Genomic DNA, 14,318 nt, shown 5'->3' on the forward strand with positions numbered 1-14,318 from the left:
CTCCTACCATGGGTGGTTTGGCCATTAAGTGTGATATATTGCCCCAAATACAGATACTAAACACCTAAACTCCCCCGAGAGACCAAGTTGTGGAAAAAAGTAACTGTGTGCAAAGAAGATAAACTGCCCATAGGGAGGTGAGGGAAATGAATCCAGTCAGTAGAAGACATAACTGGAGGGGAAGTCACTTTAACGCCTAATACTGGTGTAAACTTAGCCCAAAATGAATGTTTTATGAAGACATTTTTATATCTTAATGGGAACACTTCCATCCTCCTTCCATTAAAAAGCCGAAGAGAGAGAAACAGAAGGAATTTACTGAAGCGTCGCTGATGTGCAGTTACTTTCCGCCCAGCAGCGCTGAGTGCCTGTTGTATGGTGTCCCCTTCCCCAGAGACGAGCTCTGATTCTGGGGACACTGAAAGAGCGCATTCTGGTTGATTTCCGGTGCCTTCAGGGCTCTGAACTAAACATCTTCTCATCTATGTTTTTTCCTCCCTTTAGACTTTGACTGTAGCGACCCTTTGGGAATGGAATCAGGAGAGATAACATCAGACCAGATCATGGCCTCGACCCACTACAACCCAAGCTGGGACCAAGAGCGCTCCAGACTCAACTACTACGAAAATGCATGGACGCCGGCAGAGGACTCAAACAAAGAGTGGATACAGGTACTACATTGCTTCTTATGCCCTTAAAAGGTCGTTTCAGTTGCTGACGATGGATAGGGAACATCACAAAGTAAGACATGGCGGTGTAGAACAAGTCGCCATCTGCCTGCAGTATTTGGAGGTGAGTCACAGTCTGAGGGTGTCTGCAGTATTAGAAGTGACTCCTGCCTGCTTGAGCACAGTAGGAGTGTTCTGTGTTCGTCCTTCAGTCTCTTGTGGTGCTGAGTCTCCACACTTTGACGAGACTCAACAATTTTGATGATGAATGTCCGTCGCCCTGATGGACCACCGGGGGAGTTGGAGTCCACGCCTCACAAAAATTGCCTGTGTCCACTCTCTCTGTCACTGTCTACCTATCAGTCAGTTTCTCTTCTCTCCCTTTATCTTCCTGTCTTACCTGTTAACTTTCCCTTTCCTTGATAACAGTGGCCGCCTCCGGGGATGCTGGGATTTAGTCCAGGCATCCTGCCTAGCTGCGCACACACAAACACTCTGAAACACACAAACAGGCTCTGTCATATTTTTCTTTCTGTCGGCTTATCTTCACAAAGTGATCATCGCCCACCGGGGGAACTTTATGTGAAAAGATTAAGGATTTAGTTCTTCCATTCCCAGATGGGGATAAGTCACGTATGCCAAGTCCACTCACAAACCCCCCCAGTGCCACCACCGCAGCGGCACTACAAGATGCATGTTTGATTTATTAACCGAAAGCCTCCAGGCCTTGTAAATGCCCAGACTGTTTTTCTTTTTCTACTGTTTTTCTTCAGTCTTTGCTTCACTGCTGAAAAGTTCGGCCCCCACATATTCCTCAGGGGATGAATAACAGAGCTGACCCAAAGCCAAATATTTGCTCGGGGAGGGCCAAAAGCAAGCTTTTCTTCATTATTGCAATGAAAATATTGTCCCGAGGGTCTTTGTTGCTCCTTTAGACTAATTTAATCAGCGTTTGAGCATGAATGTGTGCAGGTTTGCACGCATTCTCCCATGATACTTTGCACTGATGTGTGTGTTCTTGACTTTGTGGTAGGGTCCAAGTTCTCCTGTAGAGAAACCAACACGCATCTGAGTCGATCCGTGGGACACATGGCCTCCCTTATCACTTAAAGATGGACAGTAAAAGTATTTGTCTCACGTACAGTACAGTCAAATGTGCTCTAGCAATGAAATAAGTAAAGCCTGATAAATACTTCTGTGTGGAAGATAAGCCTTTGGTATGCTTTTTTCTTTAACTAGGACGTCACTGTGCTTCACTGTAGTTTGTAGCTAGCTGCTGCAGCCTGTTAGCTTCAACATGAAGCTAAACCTCGAATGGTTATTGCCAGTCTCAATGTCTGAAGGCTTATGGGTATATTGTGTTGGCTTCCTGTCATATATTATTATCACCAACCAACATGATCCACTTAGTTTCAGTTGTGTTATTCTAAAGTACATGAAGAAGCTAGGAGAAGCTGAACACAGTGGTAAAGTAACCCCTCAGTCATCTAGCATTTTGGTGGTGTTGTTGCCGAGCAACACCTGTGCACAAGTATAAACACTCATAGCGAGGTAGGCCCCTTACAAACCCTTAAAGCTCTGGCACATACGTATAAATCAGGCTTCACTCTACCCTTTATATGTATGCCTTTATGTCAGCAGAAATTACAAGCGATCACAATGATTTGTTCCCACTCCCCGCCCGAGTATTGATCATATTGGAGATTTGATTTAGCAGTCAAATCTGGACGTGCTCTAATGGTCATGCTGTTTCCCCAATACTAATCAGATCAAAACCTTGAATGGTGCTCTTCTCATTTCTAATTTCAAACACAGTGAAAGAGCCAAGTCTGTGGTTGCCACATAATTTATGTTTTCTGAGGAGTGCGATGCACTTGTGCCGAGCACTCTGAGCAGAAGCCCAATTATCACAAGTGGTTTTAAAAGTGGAGAATTCTTCATTTCGCTTTCATTAAGCCTGTCCGTGGTGCTGCAACATGCTCAGGCCCCCTCGCGGCACGTACAAATCATCTCCCTGCGCCATCAGATGCATAGTAATCAATTAATTATTTATTTCATTATCATACCCCGACTGCAGTTTGAGGCAGACAGTTTTATTATTCATGACAGGCGGCCTTTTGATTCCTGGGCATTTCTCCTTTGCTCTGCTTTCCTTCTTTTTTACCGAACATAATCCAGATTTGTCATCCATTTTAATTCTGCCTCGTTCTGAGGCAAGCAGAGGGAGGAGGGCAAGAGATGCTACTCCGTGTGCTCTTCTCTGGGTAATTAGATTGGTGTGGTGTGGTTCAGCATTGAGTGCTGGGTTAGCCAGGTCATTAATCAGCTCCTTGGTGTACACTGAGATGGACAGATGTCCTTTGAGGGGGTTTGTGGCTTGAGGAAGGAGTAAAGAAAGAGGCAATAATCCTTCAAAACGGGCCTTCATTTCAATTTCTCCTTGCCCCTTTCAAATCTCCTCTCTTCCTCCCTTCTTCTCCTCCCTCCTCTTGAAATTCAGGTCTATAGATCTACATCAAGGTAGAGGGATCTTTCTGCATATTATCTGCCTGTGTGAGCCTTGGCTTTCTTTGAAGGATAAGAGGATGAATAGCGGGGGTCTCTGCAGAAGGTTGCAGCAAAAATAAATTAGGGTACCCCTGCAGACTACCAAGCTTATAGCCTGATCCCTGCCTTATCAACATAGACTGTTTTTCACAAGGAAAACCTGAACACTAAAGATTTGTGAAAAAATATCTGCATCTGCATTACAGTTTAGATTCTTGAGATATAACTTGTACTATTAAGACTAAAGTGAGCATTCATTTTCAATAACTGCAGTCTCATCCCTGCTCACTTGTGCATGTCTGAAGGTACAATTCAACAGCGACACAGCATAGCTTCTGGTAGCCAATGTTCTTTTAAAAACTCTGACGCCACTGCTAGAGTCAAAGATGATGGTGAAATAACAGAAACAAGTTTAAGAGAACTCCTCCTGCATGAAGGATACGCAGTTATCAGGCATCACAAACATCTTTAAATAGAAAAAGGAAGCAAATCTTGACTAAGGCAGGGTTTAAAATCCCAATTCTACTTCGATTTTTCTGATTCAAATCGATTCTCATTTGAATGACCCAATATCGAATCATAAATCCCGAGATTGATCTTTAAAAATATGTCAAAACCTGTCTGATCACTCACGTTTCTGAGCGCCCTTGAATGCAGCACGACTCAAGGCATCCCCTTGAAACACGGCAGTGAGGGAGACATGCCTAGACTTGTTTACTGCAGCTACTACAGCGACATCAGTGATCGCCGACAGACTCTTTTTATCGTGGGTGCGTCCATGAATATGTAACTTAGTTTTGCTCTAATGTTTATGTTACTCTCTGTTAGCGTCGGATTTGGCCGCGAGTGTATTTTCAGCATGTTGTTATACAGTATGCCTTTCCCCAGAACTCTCATGTGGCTTTTTTCTTCGCGCTATGAGATCTCGTGGCCAAATCTCGCGCAAGTTGAACCCCAGTTGGTTTAATCAAAACCATGAGCCAGATGTTCAGACTGAAAATCTGAACAGGAAAAAAAGTTAATAAGCTGTCTAATTCATAAAGCTGTTAATATTGTGTTGACTGCTGTGTGTTGGTCATATTAAATAAAAAGTACATGATGTAACTTCTGTGGGGTCAAATCTAAAAATTTTGATAATGCAGGTGCAGTGATATTGTAACTGAAATACCCCCAACAAATGAATCGGATCAAGACCCTTTGAATCGAATCGAATTGAGAACTCCATATCGATACCCAGCCCTAATCTTGACCTCAAAATCAAAATTCAAATCCAATCAAGATCCTGGAAGACCGTGACACCCCTAAGCTGCACAGCACATTCATTTCTGAGGGGAAGGTATATATGTTTAGACTGGCCTCAAAGTAACCGTCCCTCTGGGACCATGACGGCGGTAATTGTTAAGAAGCTATCATAGTGTGGAAAAGCTTTGTCAAATATGTGGGAGAAAGTATCTGATGGCCTCCAACAGTCACCACAACATCTGAGTGATGCAACAGAAGCAAGGCTGGATCTGTCGGGGGGCAGCTGCCATTGATCGCACACAAACATGAATAATTTAGAGACTTGGAGGGAACCCAACTGTCAATACCTGAAAGCCTCTTTATTGAGTATCTCATAATGGAAATATACAGTACAGTACATGTTATGCTTTTTTATCCATATGAGCCTGAGTGGATTTTGCTCTTCATATCTATAATTTAGCTTCATTGGCATCTGCCATTATCTTCCATCTTCTTGCCAGGAAGCATTATCCCTGATTACTTCATTGGCATTTATGTATTTATCAGCCTCTATATGCGAATGATAACCACACTTGTTTAATCACAAGAGGCTCTTACTTATAATGAGAGAAATGCTGTAATCATGCTCGTCTGACAGATGTGAGCCCTAAAACATGATCAGTGTTTGTTTACACTGTTTGCTCCTTTGCCTCCAGCATGTGATACCTATCTGAAGGTAAAGTCAACCATGTACAGAGGAGCTTGCCACAGTTTTCCAGGCAACTTAAAAGCGTTGTATTTCCTCTTGCGATCAAAAGCAAACAGCGCTGTGAAACCCGGACCACTTAGCAAAGATAACAGGTGTAGTTCCACCGCCTGACCAACCAAACAGCCACTAATTGCACACTTCCTTGATGAAGACACCGCTCTGTCCCCTGTAGCGTTTATCTTTTCCACAGCCCCGAGTGCAGAGACTAACGCTAACGCTAAACAAGCCTACTCTCCTGTATCCTGTTTTCCTTTTCATCCAAATGTGCTTTCAATTACCGCAGGTCAGTGGGTTGCAAAAATGCCCCCTTCATCGCCATTGTCTCTCTCCCCACTTCTGTCCCTGTTCCAGGGCTTACCGCCGCGCAGTGATGAGTAATTAAAATATGGACTGGTAATTAACAGCAGCTTCTCAGTTGATGAAGTCTCGTGAAAAGCAAAAGGAGCGAAGGCTGGCATGCGGCCGCCGGTGAGATCATCATCATGTCGTACAAATGGAAACAATGGATGCCGTCTGTGCCTCGCTGCTCCCAGGCCTCAGCTCTCAATTGGAAAATCAATGCCAGGATAGAGACCCACACTCGAGTGGAGTTACCCAAAAGTGGGACTAGAAATCGAAACGTGAAGTATGGCATGATGTAATGAAGAGAAACAGTGCTGCATAAGAACCCTGAGACAAAAAGTCAGTTAAGGCGTAATCAGTGTTTTCAGTGTCTGCGCTGAAGACGAGGAGGAGCGCTGTAGTCACTTAAGGCTCATCCGCAGCTGTATATCCTGTGATATGATCATCAAGCTGCTTCCAGACATGACCGCCGTCATTTCCCTCCTGATAAGTGTTTCTTAGTTTCAGAATCATTACTCACAGCCTAACAGACGGTTAGTCATGTGTGTTGCAAGCATGGGAATGACCCTGGAGTTAGAATCTTTGAGGTGACTCAGAAGGAAGGAAACCTTAAAACCTGACTGTTCCACTGCTTCCTCTAACAGAAACCTTTAATCATGCAACAATACATATCCGGGCTTGAACACTAAAAACAACACAAGACAACTTTTATTTTAGCTGCGGTCTGACCTATACATGCCTCTGTGGTCAGGAAAACAGAGGATGGATCCATGGGAAGACATGCATAATTTAACGCCACCAAGGAGGTGTAGGGGGCTAAAAATAACCTGTAATTCTGTCAGGAGAATATTGTGATAAATGGAAGGTCGTGAGTGGAGCTCATAGGTCCTGCAGCATTTGAGTAATACAATTTTCATGAAAGGAGAATTAATTACACTTTCAGGTAATGGAGCTATTCCAAAAGAGCTTCCGTTCCCGAAGTACTGCAGGTGAAATTGGTGAACGGATAACCAAAAGCTAGTTTAGAGATGCAGCATCTGGGGCGGGAAACACGTCGTTTCAGCTGCGTGGCAAAGCAGCTGTGTGCATTTCAGCGCACAAAAATATCACACAAAAGACGTTCTAATCATATTTTATATGCATAAAAACAGGTGACTAGAGGCTCTGCATCTGTCTGATGGCCCAGAGTAATTCCCGGCTATCTTTCGTCTAACTATGAGATCCATCAAGCATTACCAGAGGTTGTGACGTGGATGGGGGGTCTCTGTCTATGTTTACCAGCTACTCTTTGACTCTGGAACACAGAGGAGCGCTCCTTCCTTCTCTCACCCTCGGCATTTCTCTTGCTGTTGTTTTTTAGTGAGGGAAAACGAATAAACCCATTCCCCAGAGGCCTCAGTTATTCACTCAGCGGCCCACACGCACACACAAACGCATGGGAAGCCTTTTTTTCCCACTCTTTGTCAGAGGAAGCAGAGAAATGGATTTAAAAGAAAGTATTCAGTAAAGTTCTCCCAGAGAACGGCCTGCTGCATACTTCTTGGCAACTCAATTATAAGCCAATCAAGCAGCGAGAGATAAAGCTTTTGAGCCTTTGCTGTTCCTTGAATGCCCCTCCTCCTCCTCCTCCTCCTCCTCCTCCAGCCTTATAAACCACACGTCTCCTCCCTGCACCCACACAACAACGACTAGACTCAAATACGTATCATGTGGCCCTGCTGCACATCTGAGTCACACAGCACTGAGACAATACACTGAGTATCGGATAGACCTAATGATCACGCCCACCGCTGCCACTGCTGTTGTGGGATAATTGGAAAATTATCTCTTCAAACTTGTACAAACAAGCATAAATACATAAATACACTGTCTGTGTGTCATTTATTCCCACAGTTGCGCACACGCCTCATTCAAATTCCTGATGTGGATTTTCAGTATGTTGATCTAATTGCATGCACACCAGGCTTTAACTGGCTGATGTTACAAGCCCGAGCACGACTAATTCTTTTTCTGCCTCTCTGGTTTCATTAGTCTGTGAAACGACTGGAGCCGTGTACACTGGCTGTTGTGAGGAAAGGGGGCTTTGACTCATCAGTTTGTCTCACAACAGGAAGTTAGAGCACACCCTAAACAGTGAAAATGTTTTTTTGAGTAAAGCAGGAAAAACTCAGGAAAGTAGGAAAGACTCCTGGGAGGCAGGGACACAGAACCGGCAGCAGGGATATTGGAAAGGGGGGGTCTGGCAGGAACAATAAATGGGAACAGTAATTTTTCTCAGTAACCAAATCAAGTCCTACCACATATGTCGTCTGCAGCCTGCAGGCTTACACACTTATATAAAAGTAATAAAAACCAAAGAAAGGAATGAGCTAACGTTTCTGCTATTTTCAAATTGTTAATGCTTCCTTCATGTGATCCTGAAAGATCGTAAGCAATTTAAAAAAACATATGTACAAAGCAGTTTACAACAATATACAACACGCCCTGTTAAAATCAATGAAGCAACAGGCAAAAATAAAGGCCTACTGTGAACCCCAGAGCACGAGATCTGAGCTGCAGTTACAGAGCAATGATGCCAATTAGACACTAATATTTCAATTCAGCATATAAGAAAAGTTTTTTAGTTAATTTGGAGGCGACTGCATCATTTGCATCACTTTCTTTTGCTTTCTTTAGCCTGCTGCTAGCTTCACGTTTTTATTGTATGGCTACAGTCTTAGGTTCTTTATCGTCCTTTCCAGGAAAGTTGTTGCCAGTCTGTACTGTGCATCTCAGTCACATAAGCCCCTTTTACACTGCCAGTTCAAGGAGAGATTATTACGCATCTGTTTCCGTCTTCTATTAAAAACGCACAGAAGTGGAAAGGTGGGCCGAAGTTGTTCCGCCTCTGTCCCGGTAACGGAGGTAGTAATAGAGGCGTAACAGAGGCGAAACGGCGTCTGTGTAAATAGCGGACCCGGCAGGGTGGAACAGCGCTGTGTGTGTGTATTTGAAGTACGTTTACACCTCGCGCACGATTACTTGCTTGGTCCAATGTAAAATGGCACAGACTGCATGACGGCGGAGCTTTGTTACAGCACTGAGGCAGTGTAAAAAGTCTAAATGGAACATAACATAATGACATGGCACATACACACATTACAGCACTTTCCCTCCCTTCAGTTACCGATGGTGCTATGGCGGAGGGAAGAACGCTCCTGCCATAGCGTGCCCTTTCACAGGCCTGTATCTGCGACCTGATGGAGGCAGTGTGAAAGGATGAATTGACGGGGTGTCCGGGGTCATGTGCAACGACATGTGCTCTGTGTGTGATGGCTTTGATGTTGAGGTCTGAAAGGTCGGGGGTGGGGAGGCCAATTATTTTGGAGGCGGTTTGTATTAGACATACGAGTTTGTTCTTCGTAGAGACACTTTACGCTCACTTGAAAATGTTGCATTAATAATCTGCTAACTACTACTGAGGGCAACAGATCAAGACAATACAGTTTTATGTCCATCTCTTGAAAGAGACAAAAAAGGAGAGAAAAATAGAAAAAATAAAGAGGAAAAGGTAAAAAGATGGATTTAAAGATGAACAGGAGAGGAGGGGATGGAATAAGATGCAGCGAGAGGGCACAGAGGTCAACCGGGGCTGCTCTGGCCACCAAATACCCGCCAATAAAGGCGGTTGTGCAAGGACACGCTGAAGTTCTGCCCACATATCAGCCTGCCGTCACTTTATGGAAAGATTCAGAGAATCGTGGGTGATTTCTTACCCGGCCTGGCATGTTTATGTCTCAGAGTGTGCTTGTGTGTGCTTCTCCAGATATGAGTAAGTGTGCGCCAGCATGCCAAGAATGTATAGTGTCATTCGTCTATAGGTGGGCTTCAGTCCAAACACGCACTCGTCGGAGAAACAACAGACACAACTTTCATTCTGTCAGATCAGCAGCGTCTCAAAATGCAGCACATCCCCGCAAATGATAAGGAGTCATAATTCACACCTTTCAGCGCACTGATTACATCACCCATTAAGCATGATTCAGCCTTTCACGGCTCGATGACGAATAGTTTATCATCTGAGAGTGATTTATTTACCCAAGATCCACTGTGCCGTGTTTGCTGTTTCTAAGCGCTGGATATTGGTTTATGTATATGGGTCAGCTGGTGCTGTCTGTGGCTCTGGGCTAAAAGGAGTCCCACTAGTAATCATTATCTGGGCCTGTTTGTTTTCACTGTGGTGTCTGCGGTGTGGGACGGACCGTGCTTTACATCCAAGCGTCCTGGCAGCCCGTCCTCTCTCCCTGACCCATGTAACCCCGGTGTGTTAGCGCAGCCTCTGCCTCGTTCCTCTGCCTACAACAAGCAGCCATTAATAAATCATGCTTTGCTCATTACCCGGGCCCTGTTATCAGCCCGTGTCTGTGAAATTGATCTAGTCTGCGCACTCCTTCACTGGAGACCCCACGCTTCTGTCCTTCAAATCTTCCAAGGCATCACTGTCAGCGGCTTGTTCCCCCCGCTGACCTCCTCCTCCTCACTTTTCTCTTCATCTCTTCCTCTTTTCCGTCCCTCACGCACTCCCCCTTCCCTTTTTCTCCTTGTCAGATCAAATTACAGCCGCTCTGATGCCACTTCTACTTAAGTTTCAAATATTCCATCATTAAAATTTAGCTTTTGTGCCAAAAAGGTCCAAAAATTACAATAATTTTCTATGCCCGAGCATGTCTTTGGGTTTTGTGACTCTCAAACTACTGAACCACAAACTAATGAAAGTACGTTAGTCTTTCTGCTCTTTAAACTGGGCAGTGTACCGCACCCAATGGCAGAGAACCCCTCGAGAAATTGCTACCCTTTAAATAAAAACATTAATTTACAAAGTTTTCCAGTTGGACAGAATATTGATTAAAGCCGTACATCAGTCCATCGCTCTGCAAACTGCACATCTTTCAGCCTCTCAGCCTCTCAGATTGTGAGTCTGAGCACCCATCAGTGTTCCCAATTAGCACCAGCACTCATGTCGCTCCCAGAGGCTCCTCTTCTTCTCCATTACACCTAATGAGATCCTTTCATAGAAAACATCCCAAGGCCAAGTCGTCCCATTAGACCTTTTTTTAGCCTTTTTAGTAAGCCGCTGTTCCATTGGTCCAGAGTGGCCGTTTGAACACAGATGTTAGAGACCTGCCCGGGCTAATAAATGCCGGCACGTGTCTCTCTGCCATCCGCTGTGCTTTCTTCATCACACATGTGGCCCTTTACCCGGCAGAGAGGAATCCAGCTCCTGCGTTATTAAATGGGAACCGTCTGAAGCTGAAGGGATTTGATTTTGTCTCTATTTGTGGACCCACAAGAAATCTGGGACTTACTGTATAAGCCTCTTGAGCCTGTAGACAGGAACAAAAGTATTCTGTCTCTGTATCTGACTGTCTTTTTTGTTAGTCTCCATCCATCCAAATCCTTTGAGTAGCCGAGAGAGGGAGCGAGAGAATAGCATGGTGGAGCCTCATTTATTGCTCCCATCTGTTTATGTCTTCTTACATGTGGAGGAGAATTTGAGGAGCAGGAATGGCCGGCGTTTTGTGGCATGCAGATGTTTCTTTCCTGCTCTTTGCTACGAGTCATTAAGCGTGGCGCAGTGCTGTATATAAGGCTGGCACACAAAGCTAGCTGGCACTGGCTGTATGGTTTTAACATGCTGGAGGAGTTCTACGGAGATTTTTGGCTGGCTTTGATTTTCTAAAATATGTGCACGGTTCGGTGTCTGTCTGCTGAGTCTCACATAAAGGATTTCACTGTTGTCGCTCTTTCTTACACACCCTCGCACATGCACATACCCATGATCTCCTCCGCGTCGATTCAGTAATCTACTCAAGACTCTGGTCGCCATCCATCAGATCCCAAGCCCGTCTCACGTCAACATCAAAGGCCCTGTGTCTCATCACGATCTGGAAACCCGTTCCACCAACGCCCCGGCTTCCTGCATCACTCCCGTGTCTTAGCGGCGTCTGCACGCAACACCATTACTCCTTATTAACGTCAGCTCAGCCTGTCAGAGACGGTGTTAACGCTTGTTAAAATTAAGCACGCTACTTCATACTCGGAGGAGTCGGTGTTCGTTTGAAAAGCCTTTCAGTTTCACACTACACCTACTCTGTTTCTCTGTTATGGATGAAGGGATGGTTAGGGGAGGTTAAGTATCCCCCACAGAGGTCAAAGAGAGACAATTTGTTATCACTGGTGGCTGAAAAATAGCTACACCTGACCTCACCTCCGGGCTGCTGGTCAGACCATTAGTGTGACAGCCACTTTAACTAGGGGAGCCGTCGACTAGTCCTCGCATGTATATGATTATATAGATATATTCTTGGGCCTCAGACTCAGGTTTGAGTTCCAGGTCTTATAAAGAGAGTAACACAGTAGTTGTGCTTCATTACAGAGAAATTAAAGCTGTAGCAATGACGCTTTAAAATATGAACTTTACAAACGCAGGCACGGAGGGAGCTGCCTGTTAGCGACGATCCAAACACCAAGGCATCGATCAATGATTCCCGAAGTTTCAGAGCAGTCAGCGCGGATACTGATACTGACCCTCCCCATCTTCAGTCCTCTGTAGTTCGGAGACCTCGTTTGTTTTGGCTGATTCAGTTGGCTTCAGCTCACAGCTGCTGCAAGCCAGTGAAGAATGGTGGTGAGTCATCGTTGTGACGTTGCATAAAACAGGTGCATTATTCACTCAGTGCAGAGAACACAACACACAGCCCTTTACACATTAGCTGGACATGAACCTGAGATTATTTGGACGATGACTGTCAGGGAGACACTTACCTCCCATAAAAACTATGTCACGTGTTTCCAACAAGGCTGCCTTTCTTAAAGCTTGGACAGTTACTGGGAATCTACACCGACACTGTAGCGTCAGGCATCATCTAATTTGCAATCCACACCGGCTGCGCCTGCGGCAAAGATGAGTCTCAAAGTTAGCCAATGGTAGCCGCGATTCCTGGCCATAAATAGGGACAGCAGTGACGCCAAAAACTGTGCAGTCTGCCGTAAAAAGTAGAAGAAGACAACTTTGCAACCGACTTAAAGACTTGGTCCTTGGTTGTGGGCATGTATTTACATAGCAGTCGATGGCTTTCTACGCTTCACTGACGCGCAGCAGCGGGGAAAAATAGACTAGACGGGTAAAATGAACAGAGCAGCAGAAAAGTACTTGTGTATTACGGCCACCTCCCGCGCTGTGTACACGGCTGGTGGAGATTGCAGCATTGGAGCGGCTCTGTCCCGGCACACCCGTGTCAAAAATACGCTTCAAATACATTCCCTGTGTAGGTTACCCTTACAGACAAGTCTCAGACAACAGACGAGGTGCAGCTCCCGGATGCAGTTTGAGACACGACTATTATGGAGCGACCCCAACGTTAACCTAATCAAAAGCCTGTTTGAAGTCTATTCTTACAGCAGAGACAGAAACCAGGGCGACATATAGAAGACAGTGTCTGCGTGTGTTTTGTCCTCCCTGGCAGTGATGGTCATAGTTATGATGCTTGGCAGACACACAGCTCTCCTTCACCAGGTCTGATGCAAGCCAGTGAAGTTCTCTGCCCAACATGAGCACACGCCAGCTACAGAACAGACCCTCCCTCACGTGCCTCTCTGACCCGGCCGCCTCCGGCTGTCTCCTTGTTAAAATATAAAAGCCCTGCAGTAATGTTCCGCAGTTCATGATTACTTCATAAAGCCCTGCATATTTTAAAAGGTACAATATTTGATATTCAATCTGTGGCTCCCTTTCCTCCTGGCCAGTTTTGATAATGTGATTGCAGACCCTGCTCTATTCAATATTCACTTTTAGCCAATAAGCTCTTGTCTCCCATCTCAGGAAATTAAGTTGTCATCCTGTGTCTCTTTCATTAATGTGGATATCATTTCATTGCTGTTTATTAAATTCCAGGTAGCAGCACGATGAGACTCCTGCCAGAGGTGAATCTAATACTAGGCTTATATTTTACCTCTCAGGCTTGTCAGCGTTTTATTAATGCAGGCCGTGCAATGAAAGCCCGTTTCACTAAAATGATTCATCTGAACAGGCACTTTATTTCAGCTCAGCCAATCAGTATTCGCCTAAATACGACGAGGGGAAATCTTGTCGTTCTTACAGCTGCTGAATTCTCTCATGTTAAATCACTTTCTTTTTCTCACATCGAAGCCTAACCCTCTCTCTTTCTTTTTCCTCCTCAGGTGGACCTCGGGTTCCTGCGGTTCGTCTCAGCCATCGGCACGCAGGGCGCCATTTCCCAGGAGACCCGGAGGATTTACTTTGTCAAGTCCTACAAGGTGGACGTCAGCTCTAATGGAGAGGACTGGATCACTTTGAAGGAAGGCTCCAAACAAAAGGTACGAAACAGGCCGTCCAATGACATCATCTCTCTGGGTTTTTAAAACTGAAAGTCTGGCGATAAGAAATACATCACATAACAGAGGTTAAAGTTATAATCTCGAGGTTCTCAGTTATGTTCTATTTGGCGGCACCTTATGGTGATATAGGTAAATTGTGGGCGCATACGTCCCAGTTAACCAGACCTCTACGGATGGCTACCTTTGAAATGGTTGTAACTCTCGATTTTCCTCGCAGATGGTCGCTTCAGATTTGTGTCAAATTTGTTTTTTTTTCTTTGCTGTATTGGTAAAATCTAAAAAAGCAATTAAAAATCAATACAGTGTTTTTAAAGGTTGTTATGGTACCACAAATCGTGATACTGCATTGCTCAAGTGTTTTGATATTTTCCGAC

The 14,318-nt window shown here is 44.9% G+C and overlaps 1 protein-coding gene across 2 annotated transcripts in view; it reads left to right on the plus strand.

The window, feature by feature from the left end:
• The window catches only part of nrp1a (neuropilin 1a), a 67,424-nt gene that overhangs the window by 34,377 nt on the left and 18,729 nt on the right, over positions 1-14,318 (plus strand). For both annotated transcript variants that reach the window (XM_069667172.1, XM_069667173.1), the window contains exons 7-8: positions 505-671; positions 13,768-13,923. In XM_069667172.1, the coding sequence (XP_069523273.1) occupies positions 505-671; positions 13,768-13,923 (323 nt within the window). The remainder of the gene's footprint in view (positions 1-504; positions 672-13,767; positions 13,924-14,318) is intronic.

Source organism: Semicossyphus pulcher, unplaced genomic scaffold (assembly GCF_022749685.1).
Source record: "Semicossyphus pulcher isolate SPU_LCO1_2020_fin unplaced genomic scaffold, fSemPul1.0.p SCAF_18, whole genome shotgun sequence".
Lineage (NCBI taxonomy): Eukaryota > Metazoa > Chordata > Actinopteri > Labriformes > Labridae > Semicossyphus > Semicossyphus pulcher.